General features: G+C 36.9%; 1 protein-coding gene across 4 annotated transcripts in view; it reads right to left on the reverse strand.

Annotated features, from left to right (window-relative positions):
- Positions 1 to 231: 231 nt before the first annotated feature.
- The window catches only part of sidt2 (SID1 transmembrane family, member 2), a 31,292-nt gene continuing 6,649 nt past the window's right edge, over positions 232 to 24,874 (reverse strand). Inside the window, exons 3-28 of one of the 4 annotated variants that reach the window (XM_022669153.2) lie at positions 22,159 to 22,323; positions 19,897 to 19,942; positions 16,500 to 16,601; positions 15,827 to 15,910; positions 15,554 to 15,653; positions 14,735 to 14,800; positions 14,545 to 14,638; positions 14,331 to 14,389; positions 12,983 to 12,994; positions 12,494 to 12,538; positions 10,087 to 10,164; positions 9,812 to 9,868; positions 9,092 to 9,207; positions 8,422 to 8,495; positions 7,479 to 7,545; positions 7,290 to 7,363; positions 7,059 to 7,182; positions 6,332 to 6,449; positions 5,973 to 6,109; positions 4,807 to 4,915; positions 4,293 to 4,369; positions 4,056 to 4,102; positions 3,598 to 3,703; positions 3,213 to 3,323; positions 1,925 to 2,038; positions 232 to 871 (exon numbers count right to left, since the gene is read on the reverse strand). In XM_022669153.2, coding sequence (XP_022524874.1) covers positions 809 to 871; positions 1,925 to 2,038; positions 3,213 to 3,323; positions 3,598 to 3,703; positions 4,056 to 4,102; positions 4,293 to 4,369; positions 4,807 to 4,915; positions 5,973 to 6,109; positions 6,332 to 6,449; positions 7,059 to 7,182; positions 7,290 to 7,363; positions 7,479 to 7,545; positions 8,422 to 8,495; positions 9,092 to 9,207; positions 9,812 to 9,868; positions 10,087 to 10,164; positions 12,494 to 12,538; positions 12,983 to 12,994; positions 14,331 to 14,389; positions 14,545 to 14,638; positions 14,735 to 14,800; positions 15,554 to 15,653; positions 15,827 to 15,910; positions 16,500 to 16,601; positions 19,897 to 19,942; positions 22,159 to 22,323 — 2,245 coding nt within the window. In that variant the 3' untranslated portion in view covers positions 232 to 808. The remainder of the gene's footprint in view (positions 872 to 1,924; positions 2,039 to 3,212; positions 3,324 to 3,597; positions 3,704 to 4,055; positions 4,103 to 4,292; positions 4,370 to 4,806; positions 4,916 to 5,972; positions 6,110 to 6,331; positions 6,450 to 7,058; positions 7,183 to 7,289; positions 7,364 to 7,478; positions 7,546 to 8,421; positions 8,496 to 9,091; positions 9,208 to 9,811; positions 9,869 to 10,086; positions 10,165 to 12,493; positions 12,539 to 12,982; positions 12,995 to 14,330; positions 14,390 to 14,544; positions 14,639 to 14,734; positions 14,801 to 15,553; positions 15,654 to 15,826; positions 15,911 to 16,499; positions 16,602 to 19,896; positions 19,943 to 22,158; positions 22,324 to 24,874) is intronic. The other 3 variants (XM_022669160.2, XM_022669167.2, XM_049466796.1) reach the window with 3 other exon arrangements.

Genomic DNA, 24,874 nt, shown 5'->3' on the forward strand with positions numbered 1-24,874 from the left:
TCTAGCATTGTAAGCCAAGCCTGTATTACGGAATGCTGGGGGGTAATGGAGGTGAGCTATTTGACAACGGTGTATACTCATAATCATGATTCACTACAGCTCAAGTCCATTTCACACCAGGATTCTCCTTTAAAATGTAAATATGCCCCAATTTAGGTATAAAAGAGGCTTATAAGTGCTTTAATAATGCTCTTATGCACGTTTGGATAAAGAGGCACACTTTGGCCCAAGTTTACAGTATTGAAAAACATACAAATACTTTATTAAGTAACATCTCCGTTCTTAAAAGCTTTTTTCTTTACAGTGCAAAGTAGATTCCACCCCCCACCACCACCATCATCTTTTATAAAGGCTGAAACAGCTACAGTATTTCTTCTGCGATCAATTTACACCCCACAGGACCTAAATCAAAATATGGAAGGCCACAGGTTGACTGAACATTCTCATTCTCACACATACACACACTCATGTGCATCCATTCACAAACACGCTGCAAAAATGTACAAAATGCATTGACGTTTGCACGGCAGGTTTGTCAGGTTTTTCTCCCAGATTCTCAAACCGTTGAAGTACCATCATCATGGAGAAACACAGTGTCATGAAGACAGATTGACCGTTGAGACGGAGGCGACAATGGCGGCGACAACAGGACGAGCTCCAGCAGGTGCAAAGTGAACCAGGCGAGTTTGATTGGCACATTTAGTGTCCCATTGTTCTACAGGTGGCTGCTCGCTCTGTCCAGCGTGATTCATCCACCAATGGAGCAGCGAAGGCTGCAGAACTGTGCAGTGATTGGCCAGAAGAGGACTCAGAAGACGTAGATTTTATCTCTCTGGACAGTGTCCAGGTCATCGTCCATCGTCAGGAGCACCTGAGGGGAGGATAGACCTTGGGTAAGTAAGATATATGTAAAATTTTGAGCAGTAAGTATTATGTTTTTTCATATATTTTTTTTAAACCATCACCCAGCCAGACTCGACTGCTACAGCCCTACAAATTGGACTGACTTTGGAAGAACGAATCACGCTTATCCATCTGAGAGTCCAATGGACTATTCTGTGTTTGGCGTTTACCAGGAGAACGGTACTAGCCTTACTGCTTTGTGCTAGGTGTGAAGTTGTTTTTCAGGGCTGTTCGAGGTCGCTTTGTACCACTGAAGGTAAGCCGTAAAGTATCAGCGTAGAGCTGGGCGATATGGCCTAAAAAAATTAATCTTCGATTTTTTTTTTTTTTTTTTAATTCCGATTTTCGATTTAAATAGATTTTTTCCCCTACTAAAATCTCCTAAAAGTCACTAGAAATCGCTAAATGGCGTCATTGCCTAATTTGCATAAAACATGTTTTTGAAGCTGTAAAGGATTAACATTGTGAGATAGAAAAAAGTAAGTAAATAAACACTCTAAATATGTTAGAAATGATACAGATGCGCCCGGGAGGGAGAGAGAGAGGGGCGGGGCTAAGCTCAGGGGAGCGTCGGTGGTGAAAATTAACACTCAGAGAAAATCAATTTTCATAAAAACACATCGTCCTTAACTGTAAATTCGAATTAATCGATAAAATCGATTAATCTCCCAGCTCTATATCAGCGCTTATCCTGGACTTACCTACAGAAGGAGATGGTTATAAACCATCACAACGTTGAAGATATTTGTGAGAACACAAATTCTAATTTAATGTGTGGAGGAAGACATTTGTTTTTGTCTAAGGTACTTTAAAGGAGAACTCCGGTGTGAAATGCACTTGGGGTGTAATAAAGCATTTCACACTGGACTTCTAAATTAATGTACCTCCTTTAAAGCAAAAAACAATGTGTTCCTCTGAACATTAAATTAGAATTTGTGTTCTCACATACATCTTTACGGTTGTGATGATCTATCAATATCTCCTTCTGTAGGTCAGTAAACAGAGCAGGGTTTGGACTCACCAGGAAGGAACCAAACATGGCGATGGAGGACAAGAAGTGCCAAATGTCGTGATCGTCAAAGAAGGAAAGTAGGATGCAGTCCCGATTGTGCTCACGAGACTCCGCCGGCGTTTTCTGAAATGAGAGAAAAAGCATTAACAGGAGCAGAGAGCTCAGTATAGCTGTGTGAGTAATCTTTCCTAACTGAGAAAAGGAAAATAAAAACAATTTGTATTTTATAGATGTTGACACATTGTAGTGAGCGGGTGAATGCGAGTGTGTGTCTCAATAAATGTGTGGCTAAGCTTGTGTTTCAGAGAGTGAGTGTGATTGAGTAAAGGTATGTTAGAGGGAGTCAGAATGAGTGACTAAGATAGCGAGAACGAGTCTGAGCTAGTGAGTGAGTGAGTCAGAGTCTGTAAGAGAATAAGTGAGTAAATTAATAAATGTGAGTGTGCCTGAGCTTGAGTCCTAGTGAGTGAATGAGAATGTGTGACTGAGTGATCAAGTGAAAGTGAGTCTGAACGAGTACATGTACGGGAGAGTGAGTGTCTGAGCGGAGAGTAAGTCTGCATGAGTGAAGGTATGTTAGTGAGTCTGAATGAGTGTATGTGAAATTGAGAGTCTGAGAGAGCATGTTTGTGTGAATATGAATGAGTGAATAAAGGTTAGTGAGCATCTCAGTGAGCAATTCAGTGTGTGTGGGTGAGTGAACATGGGCATGTATGACTGAGTGAATGTTGTGAGTAAGTGAGTGAATGAGTAAATGTATGTGACTGAATGTGCGAGTAAAGGTTAGTATCTCTAAATGAGTAAATGAGTGAGTTGGAATGAGTAAATGTATGTGAGTGAGTCTGACTGAGTGAATGAAAGTGATTTTGTGAATCTGCATGAGAGAATGTGTTGAGTAAAAGAGTGTAACTGATATAGTGTGTGTGAGAGTGTCTGTCCGTGTATATGAGTCTGAATGAGTGTGTATGAGTGAGTGAGTGGTGGTCAATTGGAGCAAGTGAGTGAATGAGTAAATAAGTGAATGTGTTGAGTAAAAGAGTGTAACTGAGTGAGTGTATGTGAGTGTGAGTCTGAATGAGTGTGTATGAGTGAGTGAGTGGTAGTGAATTTGAGCTAGTGTGTAAACGAGTCAGAATGAGTGAGTGATAGAATGTAGGTGAGTGTGAGTCTGCGTGAGAAAGAATGTATGTTAGAGTGAGTGTTAATGAGTGTGTCTGTGAGCAAGTGTGTAAACGTGAGTGTCTGTCCATGTAAAGAAGTCTGAATGAGTAAATGTATGTGAGTCTGAGTAACTCACCTGCCAGGTACTGAGCCCCTGAAAGAAGAAGAAGAGTGCGAAGCCCCAAACCACAGCCGTGAAGAGAACACACACCAGCGCCAAACACTTAATCCGCTCACCGCTCCTCAGCTACACATAAAAACACAAACCTGCTTACAGTACCAGTCTAACATATGGACTTTAAAAATTGCCGTTGTCATGTGTGCTATAACAAATATTAGATATTAAATATATTTACAGTTTTGTTCCCACAACAAGAAAATACATAAATGAGCTGCACACTGAATTTATCTGATTCAGTACTCTTATAGAATAAAGTCACAGTCATGCCTCCAAAAATACATTAAAATACAATAAAAAAAAAAAAAACATTTTTTATTTCTTGAATCATGAGTTTTATTACCTTCATGATGATGTAGAAGGCGAAGTACAGCAGCAGGTTACAGATGGCGATGGCCAGCAGGTACGAGGCGAAGTCATTCGGCCTTTTAATAAGTCCATACGCAGCCCTATACATAAACATATTACAAAACCAAAAGCATTTTTTAGTGCTTATCTTTAGTAATTGAAGTGTTTTTTTTTTTTTTTACCTCACCAAATCTGAGGTCAAGTTGGATTGACAAAATTAACATTAATTCTTATTTGGCAGTTCAGATAAGTATCAGATTTCAAGACTGCATATGAAAGGAGTCCAAATTAAAAATGGTGATACAGGTAACATACAGTACCTGTCTCTCACTTAAAAGAAAAGCTGAAATTCGGTCCCCTTTTACCTGCTTCTGCTGTGTATAGTCAGTCTTTATGAATTGTTTTTTGTCTATAGTGTGTGGTGTTTGTATGAAAGAGATAACTAGGACTTACAGTGACCAGTTAACAATATTTCCCATCACAAGCAGCACCATTCGATCCTTACAGAAAAAAACAAAGCAACATTAGACTCGCATACATATAAATACATAGGAACACAGTAACATTTTGCTGTATTTATGCTTATTTGCATATATTATGAATATAGAATTCATCCATCATGTTAAAGGGTTTTAAGGATTAACAGTCTACAGTACAAAAGTACTGTGTGTGTGTGTCTCCTTTACTCACTATGTACATGGGGCCACTACACTGGCGAATGCAGTCGGTGTAAATCAGATACAGCATCCTGCGCAGGATCCCAGAGTCTATAATTAACACACATACACACAATTTGTGTTTGTTCCATCAACATTCTGAAGTTTCAACAACCATTCTAATCCCTTTTCCTTTCCTTCCTTTCTGTTCTAAGAGTGTGAGAGTGATATCACCAAAATTGACATTTGTTTCAATATATAAAGTATCTGACAAAAAGGTGGTTGAATCCACTGGTTTAAAATATTCATACTAACTGGATATATATATATATATATATATATTTCAATATTTGTTTTTTTTGCATTTGATTTGAAAACACCAGCTGCCCTCTACACCAAAATCTAATAATAAATGGACCAATAAAAATGCTTTGAAAAATCTTTACATATTTTACACTGACACTTCTCCTGAAAGTTTAATCAGAGCTGCAGTCCTGTGCCGTACTCTATTCATCTAAATGTGTGTGTGTGTGTGTGCTTGTTCTCACCCAGCCTCCAGCGGCCCATGTAGTAGAGCTGAGTGCTGAGCAGCATTGTGGCCAGAATATGAATGACTGAGAACACGATCCAGAAAGCTGTATTACCCTTCCCAAACACCTGCACACACACAGAGAGTAAAACAATTAGGAAAGCCTTTGTCTTTTTAAATACAAGTAAACATACATCAATTTAACTTCAAAATAATTTATAAAATGTAATTAATTAAAATGCTTTTCTTTTTGTGAAGAAAATTTTAGGATACGCCCACATTTCATACTATTGAAAATGTGTAAAAGTAGAATTAGCTGCAAATGACATTTGCATGAAACATGAATTGGAGAGCATACATACAGTACCAACATTTTGGACATCTCGTTCACTGTGTTTTCTTTCTTTTTAAAAAACTAACACTGTAAATTTAGTATTGAAGGCTATACTAAAGCTATGCAGGAACATGCAGAACTATTTAGTGCATATAAAATGTTAAACGAACCAGGATATGTTTTATACTTTAGATTCTTGGTATTTTAATCCTATTGTCTTCATGAGGTCAAGTCTTCTAGAATAGTTTTTACAGCAACTTGAAGGAGTTCCTGGAGGTGCTGAACAATAGTTTCTGCTTTTCTTCACTTTTTTGTTTACTACAAAATTCCCTTAACTATCCTTTAAATGTTTATGTATTGTTATTATTAATGTATTATGTATTATGTATTATTAAATTACAAATGTAGACAAATAATTAAATTAAGAAACAAAAGAAAACACTAAATGAGAAGGTTTGTCCAAACTTTTGACTGGTACCGTACATAAATGCACATAAACTTAGAATAAGCCAGAAAAGTATATATAGCCTAATTCTTGCCCTACAAATGAATAATTCATAGACATTAATCCAGCAAAAAAAAAAAAAAAAAACAGAATCTTAAATAATGCTGTGATACACATTGTTGGTCATACTACCCAGAAAAGGCCTTAAAAAGGACTTGAATTTATTATTAAAGGTGTTTGAAATGTTTTTCTGCATTTAAGCTGGAAAGCAAAAAAAAAAAAATGCTAATTGTGAGTGAAATAAACATTTTCTTAAAATGAAATGTCTTATTTAACTAGGCTAGCAGCAGCCTTTAGTAACGTGGAGTAAGAGAAAAATATGTTTAATAAATGTATGTGAACTCACCACTCCCAGCACAGAGAAGAAAATGACAGCAGCCAGGCAGGCGTAGGCAGTGTAGGCACTGGCGTTGATGTCTGGGTGTCTCTTCTGATACAGTTTGAGCATACACAGACCCGCGATCATGTACATGAAGGACGTATCTGAAACACAGGAACACACTGTTATCACAGACATATATATATATATATATATATATATATATATATATATATATATATATATATATATATATATATATATGAATTCAATATAAATGTTTATTATCATATCAGTGATAATATCCGTACACTCACAAATAACAGACCATGTGGGGTAAAGGTGTCTAATTACACATTAATTACACTATAAACCTGAGGTCTTACCGAACTGGAAATTGGTATAGTTGGGGCAGACGTGGTAACAGGCGCTTAACAGCCCCTCCATCATCAGAGCCGTACCCATCGCATAAAACAGACCGAAATGCTTCGGGATCCCACACTCCTAAAAAACAGAGAGAGAGAGAGGGCAAAAGAAAAAGCAGGACAGAGTGATAAAGAAAGACAGCGCAAAAGAGAGAGATAGACAGAGTGAAAGAGAAAGCCAGAGAGAGACAGAAATAGAGTGAGACAGAGATAGCGAAAAAGAGTGAAAGAGAAAGAGAGGGAGAGAGAGAGGAAGAGTATGAAAGAGGGAGCGAAAGAGAGAGGGAGACAGGGCGAGAGACACAAAGCGAAAGAGAGAGATAGACAGAGTGAAAGAGACAAAGACAGAGAGACAGAAATAGAGAGGGACAGACAGAGTGAGACAGAGATAGCGAAAAAGAGAACAAAAAAGAAAAAGAGAACGTGAAAGAGACAGAGAGGGAGGGAAAGAGAGAGGAAGAGAGTGAAAGAGGGAACGAGACAGAGCGAAAGAGAGAGTGAAAGAGCAAGACAGACAAAAAGACAGACAGAGAGATGGAGAGAGAGACAGATGAACTAGCTGCTTTGATACTCCTGTGACCATTGAAGTGATTGAAACAATTGAATTTTATGATTTGTATGGGAGCAATTGAAAATACAGTGTACATTTGCAACTGAAAGAGAAAGAGAGAGAGAGCGTGTGTCTCACCAGAGCGTTGATGTCATTGCGCATCAGAGCACGGTTGTGTATGATGTCCCTCTGCAGAATGATCAGCAGGAACAGCAGCCCCAGCATCACATAACCAAGATTACTCAGGATGTTGTTGAAGGAGCTGCAAAACAAACACACACACCTGATTGGGCACCATTTATTGCACCTTTCTCTAGCAGCATTTGATTGCATTAATGTGCTCAGTTCACACTTTTCACACTCACTTACCTCAGGGCCCCCAAAGGATGGGCACACAGGAAGTTGTAGTAGCAGATGTCTTGGTTTCCTGTCACATTGACAACCTATAAATAATAAACATAAACAAAAAAATCTGAACATCACTGGTCCTTTAGTCAGAAGTAGTAGCAGAGCAGAACCCTTCAGTTCCTGTAGCTCTGGGACACAGTCAGTACTGACCGTTTGATAGGTGATGACCAGTTGGATCACAGGCAGGGCGTAGAACACAGCAATGGTGGCGATGTTCCTGCAGGGAAGAAAAACATTCCTGTTGCTAAACTTGTGAGTACTCAGGTATGTAGTGTAGCTTAAATGACCATTAGGGATTATATTTTCAGTAATGACTCAACATCTATGTGGGTTTTTGTCTCTGAATCTGCCAACTATCATTTCCCCAGTCCATTTTCCACACCCTGGGCTGCCAGGTACAGAACACAACAACACAGTGTGCTGTAGCCAGGGAAACGGGCGATCTGGCTATTTTTCTGCTAAACAGGTCATCACTGAGCTTCAGTGAGGTTCATTAACCATAGCTAGGTAATTTATCACCACTCCTAGCACAGTAGGGACATTAACGTAAGCTTACAGCAGTCACATCTGAAGAGCAGACTGGCCACAGCTGTTCAGTACCTCGGCAGTGATTGATGTGACAGAAATTTACATCAGAAACAGAATGTTACTCTCTATACTGAGTGTTTTTTGGGAGATAATGGACTTAGCATTGGCTAACACAGCCACTAGGGGCATCAAGCTAACAAGGGTTAAAAATATAAAATACACACAAGTTTGTTTATAATGTGAAAACAATAAAAAAAATAGTTTAGGGCTATACAAAAATGTTCTCTTACATAAAGAGATCTCACCAGCTCTATTCTTGTTAGTTTCAGTATGAGCTTTCATAATGAGCCATTTAAGGGCTCTGACACTTTTATGCAAATTAACTGTTGTTGGTCACGGCCCACATTTATACTGAGTGTTTACCGCACGTTAGTGTCAGCTTGCGATTAACGGCAAAACATGAACAAGCCACTTCACGCATAACTGATAGAAGCACAAAACGTATTATTTAAAAATAAATGTGTTTAAGTGTGATCTGCCTGTAGGGTGGTACTGTTTTCCTCACCAGAAGTAGATCTGATATTTCTTGTTCAGGACACGCTTGTCTTTACGGGCCAGATCAGACACGCACAGGTATTTCTGCAGAGATAAGTCAGAAAGATGTTAACACACAAAAACATGCAACACATAAGCTCGAACTGTATACCGTACATTCAAAGGTTCGTAGACATCCCTTCTAATGAGTGAATTTAGTTTGTTTAGGAGCTTCTATGGTCTTCTATGGTCATGGTCCCCTCAAAAACCTGCATTATTTATAAATACCATAGTACGGGTATTTAATTAGAATTCAGTATGGTCCAGTTAGAGAAAATTTCGACAGGCCAAGGGCCGGACTGATTGTTATCTTGTGTTATATCATGTAAGGTTGTTTGAAAGAGTGACTTTAGTTTCCGCCCGTTCTCGGGCTCCCTATCTCCTTATAAAGGCGTTTTTTCACGGCCGCGTCCCGATTCAACAGCCGGTGTGTTTATTTATTTATTTTTCCTTACCGCGTCTGCACAGATCTGATTGACCCAACACCTGATTGGTCTGTGAGTTTACTGCGCCGCAAAGCATGTATACAATTAAATCCTTCTCAGTAGGTTTGGGTCTGGACCCGGACCGCGGTCTGCCAATAAGTGACCTCTGCCGTAGTATATACAGTAGTGATATTTTCCTGAAATTATAAAACACACCTTGGTGCGGACAATGTTTTTGTCAGAGTCGACATCGGCCAGCGTATCATAATCGTCTTCTTCCACTGAACTCAGAGACTCCTGCCGACAACGACCCACCGTGTCCAACGAGCGGTCTGAGAGAGAGAGAGAGAGTTAGAGAGAGAGAGAGAAAGCAAGAGAGAGAGAATAAGAGAGTGAGAGCAAGAAACAGAGAGCAAAAGAGACAGAGAATAAGAGAGCGAGAGACAGAGAGAGCAAGAGAGATAGAAAGAATAAGAGAGCGAGAGACAGAGAGAGCAAGATATAGTTTACAAACATACACTTACATATTTAACACAACTTGATTTAGTTTAAATGTAAAACACATGCTGATTAAATAACATTCCAAATCAGATAATTTCTGCTTTTTTGCTTCCTTCCTTTTTCATCACTGATTGAACGATCCATCACAGACAAAAGATTACTGGCTTGATACAAATCTAATCCACTGCTGAGTAGTTCCGAATTTTTTTTTAATAGTTAATGTTGTCGATTATGTTGAATAATCATTGCAGCCCTAGTTCTGAGGATGGTTAATTTCTCTTTATGACTGTATTTCAAGTTTATATATTTGATAAATCTGGGAAAACTGATAAAACATTTAAGATTGTAGGCAGGAAAGAAAAGCTGTATGATTGGCAGTGTTGATTCTTGCAGTGCAGGATTGTTATTGATCTAGTGATCTAGCCGGAGTGTCACCAAAGTGGATGGCTACGTGGTGTGAGCTGATTAGCCGACGCTTGAAAGCCTCATGTCCTGAGTGACAAAAAATAAACCAATCAGAGCACAGCAGGGGCAGCCAATAAGGGGGCTGTGAAAGGGACTGTAGAATACATAGTGATTAGTAGTGCATTAAATGTATTTTGTTGGGAAATGTGTGCACAGAAACATTAGTTAGAGAAATACAAGCTTATTTACAGTTATGTAATGATAAATGTAGATTAACAGTGTGTGTTAAGGGGAATAACAAATACCCATATATCCGTAGTTTCCTTCAGCTGACGCCAAACTGTCAGTAACGGGTTCTGAACTTATGGTGCTGCCGTTATCCGCTGTTGAGAGAGAGAAAGTAGTACCAGTAAAATACAGTATTGGGTTTCATTTAATCAAATATGTTAATTTTATACTTAAATAATGCCTAAATTATAACATTAAGGATCCACATTGCTGACCCAATCAGATCAAGTACTGGCCATGTGACGTAACCAAAATCCGATAACAAACGCTGGATTGCAGTCGGTCGGAAATCTCATCTCCATAAACACTAGGGGTTATCACGATTCTCTAAATCCTCTATTCGATTTTATTTCCGATTTTAGGGTCACGATTCGATTCTCAATTTTCTTATTTCTTTTTTTTACAGCAGAGAGGCCTATGCCAGTTTTAGATTAGTCTATGGTCAGTCATTGGTTTGATTAATCAAATTTACAATATCTTATTTCAAAAGGTTTCAAAAAGTGATGCAAAGTGCTACAAGTGATCTGTAATACACCACATTAGGCACTAATGGTCAAATTTAAATAATTTAATTAAGATATATGTGTAATGCCATCTAGTGGCTTTTTTTGGTAGCTGCAGTGTGCACTATTAAAACAGCAATGTGCAACATAACAAAATAAATAATAATAAAATACAGGAACAGTCATGTATAAAATAATAGAACAATTAGAGCCTTAACAAACTGAACTTAACAAAGATATATTATTAACTTTATCTGAGAGAAAGATGCTCCTTACAAAACAACTGTTATGTTTATATTTTCAAGCTTTTCTTTAACCTCTTATTACGCCCTGGCCCGCCGGCGGGCCAGAAAAATATGATATTTAATATCTGGCTGTGTTTATGAATAGTTATAGGTTCAATATAGACACCCAATATACAATTTTAAAGCTTAGAATCCTTGCTTTTCAGTTATATAGCCTATTTAGCTGTATCTCCTTTCAGAAAATAAACATTTAGGGCGAAATATGCCTTGGTTATGAAAATATTAAATCATAATTTTCATATTTCCGTTTATCGGACGTCCATATTTGATCGAATGCGGACATGTTATACACCATTCGAACCGTCTGGCTCTCCGGATTCCGAAACTGTTTCTAATTAGAGCTGAAAGAGCGCGTTGCAGCGCGTGTTCAGAGTTGAAAAATGCACAGGTTTGGTCCTGTATTTACCTACAGTCACTCCCCCCACCCCCCCAACACCCACCAGCGCGTCCCCCACTCTCTTACCTTCAAAACGAGTCCACACGCAAGAAAATCCATCAATCCAGTCTCCTATAATCCACAGTTATATCCACCCCGCGCGAGGAATAATGTGAGACGGAATCTTAACTTTAATTACGAATTAAAAGCATTTTATTCGACGCTGCTCCGATTCTGGCCCACAGCCAGACAGGGCGGAGCCTACTGGACATGACGGTATGAGAATGAGGTCTCTCAGCCAATCAGGTGGCGAGCTCGGCCAGCTGAGAGGCTAAGGAAGAGAGATGCTTGGCCATAGATACTTTCTCTAACAGATTTTCCACTGAGCAGAACAACCGCTCTTAAAGAGACAGTGCGGATTTCTGTTTGTATATGAGTAGACCACACAAAAACCCAGAGTTTACTGCAGAATGAGTTATAAAAGTGGTATTTTTTATTCTTATAAAGTTTCCAGTCCTTTGGAGAAAGAAAAGACCATTACTGGTTCAAATCACTATAACTTCTAACCAGTAATAGGTAGCAGTTTAAAATTTTATATGATGATTGTAAACACATTATAGTAAAATATAGAGTTGTCAAAACCCTTCATCCATATAAATAGTTCATTTTATGTGTCTGAAAATAAAAAAAAATAATAGAAAATCTGAAAAGCGCCTAAAAATTTTCCTGGTTTTTACCATATATTGGCCATTACATGTTCAATTGAATAATTAAAATGCCTTAAATGAATTGTGTAAAGGCTTCTAAGTAATATTAATTCATAGAATTGACTCTAAATAATTTAATATTGGAGTGATAAGCCTTCAAATGTGAGTATGTAATTTCAGGCGGAAAATGGTAAAAATAGGCTTGGAGCATAAGAGGTTAAGGAGATGAGAATGTCCACGTTCTCTGGAGAAAGGTCGGCTACAGTGTGCTGCACCATTTGCGTAGCGTGCGCGTGCTTGCGTAGCTTAGAGGGAGGGATCGTCGATCCGCTTTTTGACTTCGAGGCTGGAGACCATGACATAATTTCGATCGATTTCGATGAAATATTGAAATCTTGACACCCCTAATAAACACACACTCTCAACAGTTTCATCTCTAAAAACTCAGTAAAGGAGTGAAACCACTAAGATTATGCTTTTTCTCAGCTTCATATCCAATGCTGTTTAGCATCCACAAACGATCTAAAGCTTACCAAATGATCCGTATTCATATGGAGAGGCGGGTGTCAGCCCTTTACCTGCAAAAACGATGCACAGTTAATTAAACACACAGAGAGAGACACTCAGCGGCTGTGAAACATCGTACACCGAGGAACGTGCAACACAAGGCTAGACGCAGGGTTAAAGTGATAGTTTGGTGACAAAGCAACTGTCCAGTCTTTCTTTCACTCTTCATTTTTAAGAACGTACAAAGTGATGTACTTCCAATATCTGTCAACTGTGGGTAAACCATGTCTACTGTCCCCAAACTATCGCTTTAAAATGTTAGTTTGATCACACAGTTAAAGTTAATAAGAGGTGGTGGTGGTGGTTGTTTGCAGTGACTTAGGTTGAGGGCAATTCAGACGGCAGATTGTGTGAATTTAATAATGCAAATCATTAGTCGTGTTTAACACACACACACAAACCATTAGGTTAGAAACACTACACACTACAAACATAACAGAACACACATATCTTACCTAAAAGAGAGGCTGATGAATCGAAAGAAAGAAAGAAAGAAAGAAAAAGACAGAGAGAAAGAAAAAAGTAGGAAAGTAAGAATGAAGACAAAAATTTAGAGAAAGGAAAAGATAAAAAAATAGACAAGAAGAAAGAAATCAAAATAAGTAAAAAAAAATATATATGAAAAAGTAAAAAGATAAATTTAAGAAATTTTAAAGAAAGAAAGGGAGAAATAAAGGCAGAAAGAAAGAAAAAAAGAAAGAAAAAGAAAAAAGTAAGAATGAAGACAAAAATGTAGAGAAAGAAAAATATAAAAAAGACAAGAAGAAAGAAAAATCCAAATAAGTAAAAAATAAAATATATAAAAAAGTAAAAAGATAAATTTTAGAGAAAGAAAGAAAGGAAGAAAGAAAGGAAGGCAGACAGAAAGGCAAAAAAAGCAGAAAGAAAGAAAAGGGAGAATAAAAGAAAGTTTTACGAAAGCAAAATAAAGAAGAAAAAAAAAACACAGCGAGGAAAAAAAAATAAATGACGTAAAGCCAAAGGAAGGAAAGATAAAAGACAAGAAAGATAAAGAAAGGAGAGAGGAAAAAAGAATGGGACAAATTTATAATCAGTCAACTTGATAACATTTGAAGTTAAGCATTAAAATTTAAAGCCTCATTAATAGCATTAGCACGCTAATATTGGCTGCTATCAGCACTGTCTCTGTACAGGATTGAGTTTGGAATCGCAGTAGTAACATCAGGTCACATCAGTAAATTAAACTGGGATCAGGTTAATTTATCATCACGTTCACACTGGTTCAGATAAACAGCAGCATTTAACTTCTTAAAGTAAGCTTTCACAATCAACACCTACCTAACAAGATCAATTCTAATAGAGATGAGAATATCAACTTCAAAATCTTTCAGGGTTTGTTGGGCCACCAGAGGGTGTTCCCGACTGAGTCCAAAATGATCAATTTTTAATATGATTAATAATTTCCTGAAAAATACAGGAAGTGCCCTCACTTTCAAAACACAGAACAACATTAAGGTCCAGATCTTATACCCTGCTCAAAGTGCATTGTAATGTTCATTGCTACCCAACACCCCCATCAACAGTCTATTTTTACTCCTTCTGTCTGTCTTTGTTGTTTAATTAGTAACGGTGCTTATGAATATATACAGAATGATGGACGTGGTGGTCTGGAAATGAGGTATTGTTATGTTCAGGTATTGCTATCTTGGCAATGAAAAACACAGGTGCTCCACTGCCTGAATACAACCTAGACAGATGTCAACAGTCAGACGTTCATTGCTATCTTGGCACTGAATTGTAAACACAACCCTTAAGGCACTTAATGACCGGTTGCTAGGTTACCTGTCTCTGCTGGTGACATGTCTCCAGGTTTCAGAAACCCCTCCCTCTTTCTGTTCATTCTGTAAAAGAGAGAGAGATTGCTTTAAAATATATAGATTGGAAATGACTGCACTTCATAAGTAGTGTTAATAATTATAATATTAATAATATACATTTGAGTAAATAATTAGTCAAACTGCCTCGGACACACACACACATACACACACACACACACCTCTTGTTCTCTATGCAGGCCACTAGGAAGGTCAGTACATAGAAGGACAGGAAGATGCCAAGACAGAACAGCATTCCCATAACGTACACCTCCGCTATAGAGAGACAGGAGGCGGGGCAAAAGATGTTAGTTAACAAATTTTGAATTAAAAAATAAATTAACAAGAATTAATTAATGTTATAAAACTTACAGTCGATGGCAGGATACACGACCACGTCCAGAGTTTTACTACGATTCCCAGCATCCAACAGCTCATCTGGAAATACATTTACACAATGTGTTAATGTGTTGTTAATATACACTGACCCTCCTCAGTGTGTAATATCACAGTACCTACATTTAGAGTGTTATTAATAAAAACAGATCAACACCTGCATTTAACTTAGCAATTATGTAAGAGATTCCCATTGGAGGATAATTAATTACTGCATGGGTGATTATGCTTCAGTTAGCTACAAGTTATTTAACAGTAACTGATGCAGGGAGTAGCTTCTCATTTGTTAAACAACCATGTGGAAAAGATGTCCATCTGTTTTAAAAAAGGTGAAGTTATTGGCATGCATCAATCATAGAAAATCAAAATTGAAATCAAATGGAATAAAAACAACACTAGAACTCTGGGATATGTTTAATATTGAAAGTAAGAGCTTTTCCACATGAACAATGTAAAGAGAACTTGGGAATTGGGACTAATCAACTGTGTAGCCTTAAGAAAACCCTTTCTCAGTGAGGCTACTTGGAAAAAACTATTTGAAACTGTTAGGCAGCGTAAAGATTGAACTCTGGAGCAATAGAACAAGGTCCTGCAAAAGTCTGATGAGTCCAGATTGCCCCTGTTCCAGAGTGATGTAGCAACAGGGTAAGAAGAGAGGCAGCTAAAGTGATAAACCCATCATGCCTACCAATGCCTAGTTTGTGACCTTTATTTTTGGCCAGCCTGTAGCTGTATCTCCACCTCCTCAGTGTATATTCCAATACATTACATTATATTAGCAGCTGATTAGCTCACCAGGTAGGAGGGGGTAGTACTTGAGCGGCCCGCCGCATGCCTCATCCTCCGTCTTCACCACGACCACCACATAGAAACTGTTGCTGGGAAAGTCCTTTCTCTGATCAGAGGGAATATGGTGGAATTTGTTCAGAGAAAGAAGCAAATTAAGCACAAACTTGACTGGTTTTTCCACCACTTTTGTTACATAGTAATGTGTGTAATAACAGTGGATTAGTAGGATGTGTTAATAACAATAGGATGTGTATAAAACACAGTAAATTCTGGTATTACCTGCACTGTAATTGCTCCCTTTTTGGTCATGGTCTGATACATTCCAATGAAGGCCACATTGTTGTCTAGGTCGTACACGGGGCACTAGAGTGGAAAAGGGGGAAATGTTCAAGTGTTCAAATCAAGTGTTACTGGCACTTGATTATTTTAGACCTGCTAACCTTGAAAGAATTGTACGAGTACAAAAAACTACAATTGTTTGTAGTCACAATGCACAAAAAAGGATTTTACAGCTTGTCTCCAGATCTCCTCAGTGAGGGGGCAGGGTTTGTCATTAGAACACTGATAGATCTCATTATTAAGATTCATTATGGTCTGTGACTTTAGCACGAAGCTAGGCAAGGCAAGGCAGGAAAATTATGCAAACATGTGGGGTTTAAATCAGGCTCATAATAAAGTTTCAGGCTGGGACAGAGCATGCATGGGCTCGGTAGGCCTGATCTGAACTCTAGTGTGGATTATTTTAGTGCAATACTAGACGCATAGTTCATTATTATTATAAACATATAATATGATCAATGACTTCTGGTAAAATCTGGTAAAAATGTCAATATTTTTAATATTGCAATAAATATTGTATATACAGTACATCGCAATGTGAGTTTCTTTTGATAGTAAAGTGAAAAATATTTAAAAAACATAAATGGTGTGTGTGTGTGTGTGTTTTTCAGACCTGAATATCCTGAATGGACATGACCGAGCAGGGGAAATTCTTCTCTGAGTTCACCTTCACAATGACAGTGTCCACGCCATCAGGAAAAACATACTTAAAAAACTGCAGAAAAAAAAAAAAAAAAAAAAAGTTAATTAGCGCTAGTTAGCATACACTTACAGCTGGTCTAAAGTAAGATGGTTCATTTTTCTTTAGGAATCTCATCAACTGAAGTACAGTTGACTGCCCTAAATCCTCAGATCTGCCGTTAGCTAGCAAACGGAGCAGTTTCCTCTGATTACTTTTGCCACTTTTGAAGCTCCACAGTTGACTGACATGGCAATCCAACAACCACAGTTATTTTCTTTGGAGCTTTCCCCCCCACTAGCACCACATCGACCCTCCTCCTTGTGTAGCATTACCAGCAAGCTGAGTGGCTCTCTGTTCATAGGTGGGACTTTATCTGTAAACATTCTATATTCTAAGGAATAAGAAAATTACCCATATTTCAACCAGAATACAGTTTCCTTGTTCAGAAACTTTCCATGCTGAAAAAGCTTTATCCCAATTCCATATGCTATTTTTATCTTCCCGGTGGGGTGGTGTGATTTTAGAGCCCTGCTATTACGGAGTATTTGAAGACTCAATCATGAATAGATGCATTATAAATACATATAAACTCCCCGTCTTTTATCAACTTTATCTCCTCAAAAACAGCCTATAACCAGTTTTATTAATCCCAAATTCTCCAGCCTAAGACGGTGGGACAGGGATAGTATGGAGCCCTGCTAATACAATCATTAATAAATACAATATACTAAAGCAGACACATTACTGCCTATTATAACCACATATACAGACAATGTTAAGATTAAAATCCTGCTGTGTCATGCTGCATGACCAAATTACGCTATTACATAGAGAATATGGCCAGATATTTGAACAGATTTAAGACAAGTATCTTTTTAGTCATTTTTTTGCAGTGTTAAAAAAAAATAAAAGTCTTAAAACAATGGTTTTACACAACAGATAATCCTCTTTCATGAAAACGTGAGAGAACTCAGCAGCTCACGAGTGGCTGAAAAGCACGTTTTATATTTTTCCCTTCATGTGTTTTACTTCCTCTTTTCTTACACAGTTGCTGATAAACTTGTTGGTTGGGTAATTTTAGTAAAAGCAGAACTCTGACAGGTGGAACAGCTAGGGTATAAAATGTTATCACGTCACTGTACTGTATTGCAGGAAAGTGGTTTAATACAGCACTGACTCACTGACTGTCTGCACAGTGGCTGAACAGAGGGCAAAGTCGACATTTCTGTGCTAATTCTTCTAAAGCTCTCGCTCTCGTTTACTCTCATTCACATTAATACAGGGTACGGACTTTGATCTGCCAGCTCATAGACTGGACGACGTCACCCTCACACCTCGGCCACCTTGAAGACCTGCGTCATGGTTACTAATGACGGCTGAACCCGGTTTGATAAATTGATATAATCCTGGAATTGGTGTAATGTATCAATGCAGTACAACTGTGAATCACGATGCAACCACCACCATGCTTTACATTTCGTAAGACTCATAGGTCCTTTTTCAGTTTAACTTCAACTTCATCTGTCCACATATTACCAATAGGGCTGCACAATCAATCATTTCAGCATCGTCGTCGCAATGTGTGCATGTGCAACAGTCAAATCACAAGACTTGCAATGTGTTTTGGAATGTAAATTTATATCTTTTTTTTCCCTTTTTTTATGTGAGCTGCTGATGATGGATGACCACATGCATTTTTATCTGCAGTAGGGCAGCACAACATTGGAAAAAGATTTGGCCGATATTTCAAACCGACACTTTTATGCTAAAAAAAAAAAAAAAAAAAAAAAAGAAAGGATAAAGCTGAAACTGGCTGTAAAATCCATTGATTTAAGCTCAGTTTTATTAAACTTTATTAGTTTCTAAGTTAAAAAGTAAAGTTTACTTTCAAAATCTTAAGTAATAGAACTGGTTGTGTTTAGTAAGAACGTGATGCGACACAATCAGCTGATCTTTTTGCCTGATTTTATTAAATATCCATTATTTATACCGTACAAACAAACAAAATATATATCTATTATTGTCTTTTTCATTTAATTTCTGTTGCTGAGTATATATCTGCACCCAAATTCTGGGTATGTATTATGTGCCTCCGGTAACAACGATGTACAGCTGAAGTGAATTTTGGTTCTCTAGTTTTCACAGGTTCCTATAGACAGCATATACAGTGTATTCTCAGTATGATTGATTAAGAATTGGTAATGAATGAATGTAGCCCCAATACTATACTGTTATACACCTCTGAAAAAAATCCCACTTAAAAATTGAGTTTCTTTGATTTTACCAAATTTAAAACCTCTGGAATATAATCAAGAGAAAGAGGGATGATCACAAGCCATCAAACCAAACTGAACTGCTTGAATTTTTGCACCAGGAGTAAAGGCATAAGGTTATCCAAAAGCAGTGTGTAAGACTGGTGGAGGAGAAGATGCCAAGATGCAGGAAAACTATGATTAAAAACTAGGGTTATTCCACCACATATTGATTTCTGAACTCTTAAAACTTAATGAATATAAACTTGTTTTCTTTGCATTATTTAAGGTCTGAAAGCTCTGCATCTTTTTTGTTATTTTATTCAGCCATTTCACATTTTCTGCAAATAAATACTCTAAAAGACAATATTATATTTGGAATTTGAAAGAAATGTCTGTAGTTTATAGAATAAAACAATTATGTTTATTTTACTCAAACATATAAATATATATAAATAGCAAAATCAGAGAAACTGAATGTCTCAATATTTTCCAGAGCTATACATATACTATATATATATATATAACAAGAACATTACTTGAACTTGTAAATAATACATACTGTCTGTATATACTGATTAAAGCTAATGTTTGTGCTCTAGTTTCCCTTAAGTTTGAATAGGGTTTATACACCAGAGGATTATAAAGCTTGAACACCACCACATCAGGGACTGCTGCCAGGATTTCAATCAGGACCGGTCAAACTGCTTCATTCTATCACAACTATTATAGGAATGGATCGGAAAGGAATTCTAATACAGCTGAGAGCAAACAACGGCCAACATTGAGCTGCCCTACCTCTGCAAGTCAAACTAGCTTTCTGTCAAATGAGAGTGAAGAAGTTTTGCTTTTAATTTTATTGTAATTTTATTTTAACTTAATTTTAAACTGAACCAAAGTGAAAGTTGGGCTGAATGGTGGCTCGAATTTATTAATTTATTATTTGCTGGTTAAAATAACACATAATAATCAGAGCTTTTCAGCTGGAGTTGAACAGTTTAATCCGGATGAAGTATAAACTCTGCTATTTGTCTGATAACGAATCTTCTAAAGTGTGTGTGTGTGTATATACTAACCTGGGGCTGGGACGGAGTAGCATTAAAGGTAAACTTTGTATCTGTCCTGAAAGACAAAAGAAAAAAAAAAAAAAAACGTAGATCAACAACAACAACAACAGACTATTAGGAGAAAATGAGCTTTAATACAAAGAGATTAAAATATATCTGCTATTAGTATGAGCGGACATATGTAATAAAATGTTTATATATATTTTTCTTCTATACAGGATTTCTTTTTTCTCACTGTATGACTACTTGGTACATTTAGAGCTTAAATTGCACTGCTGAAGTCAATTTCTGATTAGAATAGCACTGCTGAGGAACACTTAAGACTACACTTGCACTGCTAAGGTTAATTCATGAATAAAAAAGCGGGACTGCAAAGGTTTATGTGTGGTGCTTTGTTATGTTACATTTTTTTAATTGTAGTTTTGTGCATTTTTACAAAGTAAAAATTATAATATATATTTTTTTTATTTATTCAATGGGGTAAAAATAGCAAAATTTGACAACCTGTATATATAAAAAAAAAAATGCTCAGTATTCAGCCAAATGCTTTATTTTATTTGGTTCTGACCAAAACTTTAAATTTCGGTGCATTCCTATTTATTTATTCCATTTTTTAATTGGATCTGTAAACCAGATGATGTGTATGGACCTGTAAATTCAGTGTCTTCTACTGTCTACAGTATAAATATTTTTTTGTGGTTGATTGTAACCTCCCCGGATTATAGCAACGCAAACAGCACACTGCAGATCACTGCACATTACAGTATATTGATAATCGGTAAGAGCTGTGTGTACTGTATCAGCAGTGGCAGATTACAGTGTGTCTGAGACAGCAGACTTTGACCGAACCCGTGGATCATCCGCTGATTTGTCAGAACAGTGAATGAAGACGTGGTGAGATGATGGAGCAACAGAGAGCAAAGGAGCAAAGTAACAGAGTTGACCGTTCTGTCTAAATATGTATTTGTTTACAGGAAGTTTAGTATTTTAAAACACACACAGTGATTATTGTGGTGATGATAATGAAGGTCACGGTTTTAAAGGGTCAAAAGATAATGCACAAATGCTCAAATTAGGATCTTTTGCAACATCTGGGTTTAATATGACAAAATATACAGCATACTGTATAAAGTAATACATAGTGATATAATATAATGTAATCTACTGAAACTCAGTTAACCTCAAAAGGGTTACGATTGGGATACATCTTAAAATGTAATGTAGTTTTTATGTTAAAATTAAGTTTGGAATGAGGTTTTAAGTTTAGATTTTATTGTTTAAGTTAAAATGGAGACAAGGTTTAGGATTGCATTTATATAGGATATATAGGTATAGGATAGATTTATAATTAGGTTTGGATTTAAAATTGGTACATTTATGATTTTAACTGCACTGCTGAGGTACGTTTGTGGCTTACATTGCACTGCTGAAGTAAATTTATGATTAAACTTGCTCTGCAAATGTACATTACTAAACATTGACTAAAATTGCAATACCGAGGTACATTTATGTCTTAAATTGCACTGCTAATGTACACATATTACTAAAACATGCACTACTGATGTACACTTACGACTACACCTGCACTGCTGAGGTACATTTATGACTAAACTTGCACTGCTGAGGTGAATATATGATCTGGAATGATGAAAGGAGCATCACCTGCCCACCCATAGAGTACAAGGCTAGGCCTGTTACGATAAGATTTTTTTTTTTTTTTGTGGACAATATATTGTCCAAGAAATTATTGCAATACACAGTATTTTTATAATTTTAAGACTTTTAAATGTCACTGACCTAACCATAACAGAATAACAAAAAAACAATTATACACTTTTTAAACACTTACATACTTATTTCTTCACCTACTTTAGTCCACACTGTGTGTATGGAGTGACAGTTATTGAAGCATGACTGGCTAAAATATTGTTCACTGTTATATATATATATGTGAACAAACATACAAACAAAACACAATGGACGTTATCACAAGGTCATGTTAATTTATTGTACGATAAATCAATATTGCAATTATTATGACAGGCCTATGCAAGGCCAATCGTGACTGATCATAGTGGCAGCTCTTAGCCCGCTGGACCACTCAGTGCTCTGAATGCTGCTAATATAATGATGTAAAGATGGCCATACAGACTGATGGATGAGTACTGATTAATTAATGAGTGTGATTAAGCTGATGGCAGTGTTTCAGCGGGTATGTAGATGAAGGATAATGGTGATAAAAGGCAGAATGATGATGAGGACAGAACTTACTGTAGTGTGAAGCTCTCCACTCGGCTGACCTGCAGCCGGTAGTGGACGGTGGAGGTGGATAGGGTCGACACATCCACGTAGAAAAACTGAGTTTCAGCCACAGCGAGCGTGGGGGGCTGGCACAGGGTTCGACCCACCTGGGTGTACTGATACTTCCTCTGATATCTACACACAGAGAGCAGGAGAGAGAGAGAGAGATTAATCCTATACTAATACTAATACTAATCTCTTTTATATATATATTTATATATATATATATATTTTTTTTTTCTCACAGTAGCCTAAAAACAAGGGATATATAAAAAAAAATACATTGTGCTTTTGGAAAAAGTTTAGCATCTAAAGTGCTTAAGAAAAAGTAAATAAAAAGTGCAGTTTGAGTTTTCTGTAAATCTGTGCTGAAACAGTGTCAGGTCTATTCTCATACTGATTGGTTAGTTCAGGTTAGAGTGGGTGTGTCTGCTCTAAAGATTAGTGTTTAGTTCAGTAGTGATGCTTCAGAACATGATACGTGCTGCTGTTTGGCTGAAAAGTCAAATTCTTCCGTCACTGTGTGTGTTTTTTTAGAGAACAGCGTCTGAATGAGCTTCTTGCATGGCAAAACCTGTCAACGGCTAGTAAATTTTAAATAAACCCTGTCGGAACAAACTAGTTCTTAATAGTGGACCAGGTCTGCCTATTATTGACCCCCGCTCTACAAAATACCTTATTCTGCTGCTCATCTTGTCTCATCTTATATCGCATATTTTTTAAATCTCGATATATCGCCCAGCCCTATTCTATAGTATTTGGACCCACTGTCTCATTCAATGTTTATTTTAAGTGATCCAGACTATGAACAAACACATATGGAATCATGTCATAACTTAAAAACGTTAAACAAACCAAAATACTCTGAAGCATTTAAGTGCTCTCATCTCAAAACCTGCAGTTTCTAAAGCTAGCAACTCTTATGAACTTATCCTGTACAACAGAGGGAACTCTTGTTCTTCCTTTCCTATGATAGTCCTGATGAGGGCCAGTTTAATCACTACATTTTTTATGTTTTTTCTGACTGAACTTGAGGGATACTTTCAAAGTTCTTAAAATGTTTTGGGTTGACTGACCTTAGAGCAACGTGTACAGCTAATAAGTGCAACTCGTCTGTCAATTTTGGTTCCTCATACCATGAAGGTTGATACAGAATACATGTATGGTTACACTCCTACTTGAGTTGCATATAAATCGAACATGTGTCCTACAATTCCTTGCTGTAGTTTAGCTATATAAAATGGAAAAAGCAATATTTCTATTAGTTAAAATATTGTGAGAATATCATCTCAGGTACTTAGCATCATAAAGCATATTTTAGCAACATTTGTTAAATATAATGTGTCGTAATTAAGCAACAGAAAGACAGAAAATGAAGCAAAAACTAAAACAAAAACAGGAAGAAAAAGCAATAGCTGCAAGATCACTACTTGCAAACTTGCAAAATGTAACCTAGCTGAACTTCAAGGCAGAACTGAAAGTCTTCAAAAACTTTTCCCACCAAACTGCTGTGAACTTCCCTTTTTAACCAACCAAATCATCCCCACCCAAAACACAAAAAGTTTGATTTCATGCAACTCCAAGCTTTTGCCCAATAAAAGCTTAATATTAAACCATTTATTCTTAATTAACACAGTACAGTCAAGTCGCTCCAGAGCGATGAAGATGGTGCTTAAACCCTGATGATCACCACTTGCAATGTTGCAGTTTTAATAGAAGGTCCATAGAAATCAACACATTCCACATCAATTACAGGCTCAAATTTCTTATTTCCGTGATACAGACAACACAAACAGGGTCACAGAATTAAAGGCTAAAGGAGAGATTCAGATATAAAAACATGGAATACACATAGAAATCCCCCCCCCCCCCCCAAAAAAAAAACCTGCTACTTGAAAACTGTGTATTTGTTGTTTTATATGTGTACTTCACAAATCACCAAACTCAGTTTCAGTTTTTAGTTCATTTGTTTTCCATAAAAGGCCCTGGTACTTTACAGCTAAATTGTAACTGTACTTAGTAAAGAGTGGGTGTTCTAAAACTTTTGACCGTTGGTGTATATTGGACTGTGCACTGTGGTCATTTTTGGTCTAAAAACTAGAACACAAAATAAACCAAACTGCTGGTGGGTGTGAAGTGAAGTGTTATGGGGAACTAAAAGCTTCAGTCACTGTATTTGTGGCTTTTTAAAAACAAAAAATTAGAGACCACTTAAGTTTCTGAATCAGTAACAAAAAATATGCAGAGCTTTATGAACAAGTTCATATTCATAAAGTTTTAAAAGTTCAGAAATCAATACTTGGTGGAATAACCCTGGTTTTTAATAACAGTTTTCATGCATCTTGGCATCATGTTCTCCTCCACCAGTCTTACACACTGCTTTTGGAAAACTTTATACCACTCCTGGTGCAAAAATTCAAGCAGTTTAGATTGGTTTGATAGCTTGTGATCATCCGTGTGTGTGTGGCATCTTTTGACTGTAACCATTGCTCAACACTGGAGACAACACGCCACAAAAAGTAATATGATGAATGTTTACAACTGTTGTCAGGAAAAATGTAGTTTTGTGTAGATAAAGCTACAGAGAATATAACAGCATTAAAGTAAGAAAATGTGTGTTTGGTAGATTATTACTTTGTTGTAAGAAAAGCTTATTGGCAATAAATAGTATATCTTATGAAAAACC

This window comes from Astyanax mexicanus, chromosome 18, assembly GCF_023375975.1.
Source record: "Astyanax mexicanus isolate ESR-SI-001 chromosome 18, AstMex3_surface, whole genome shotgun sequence".
Lineage (NCBI taxonomy): Eukaryota > Metazoa > Chordata > Actinopteri > Characiformes > Acestrorhamphidae > Astyanax > Astyanax mexicanus.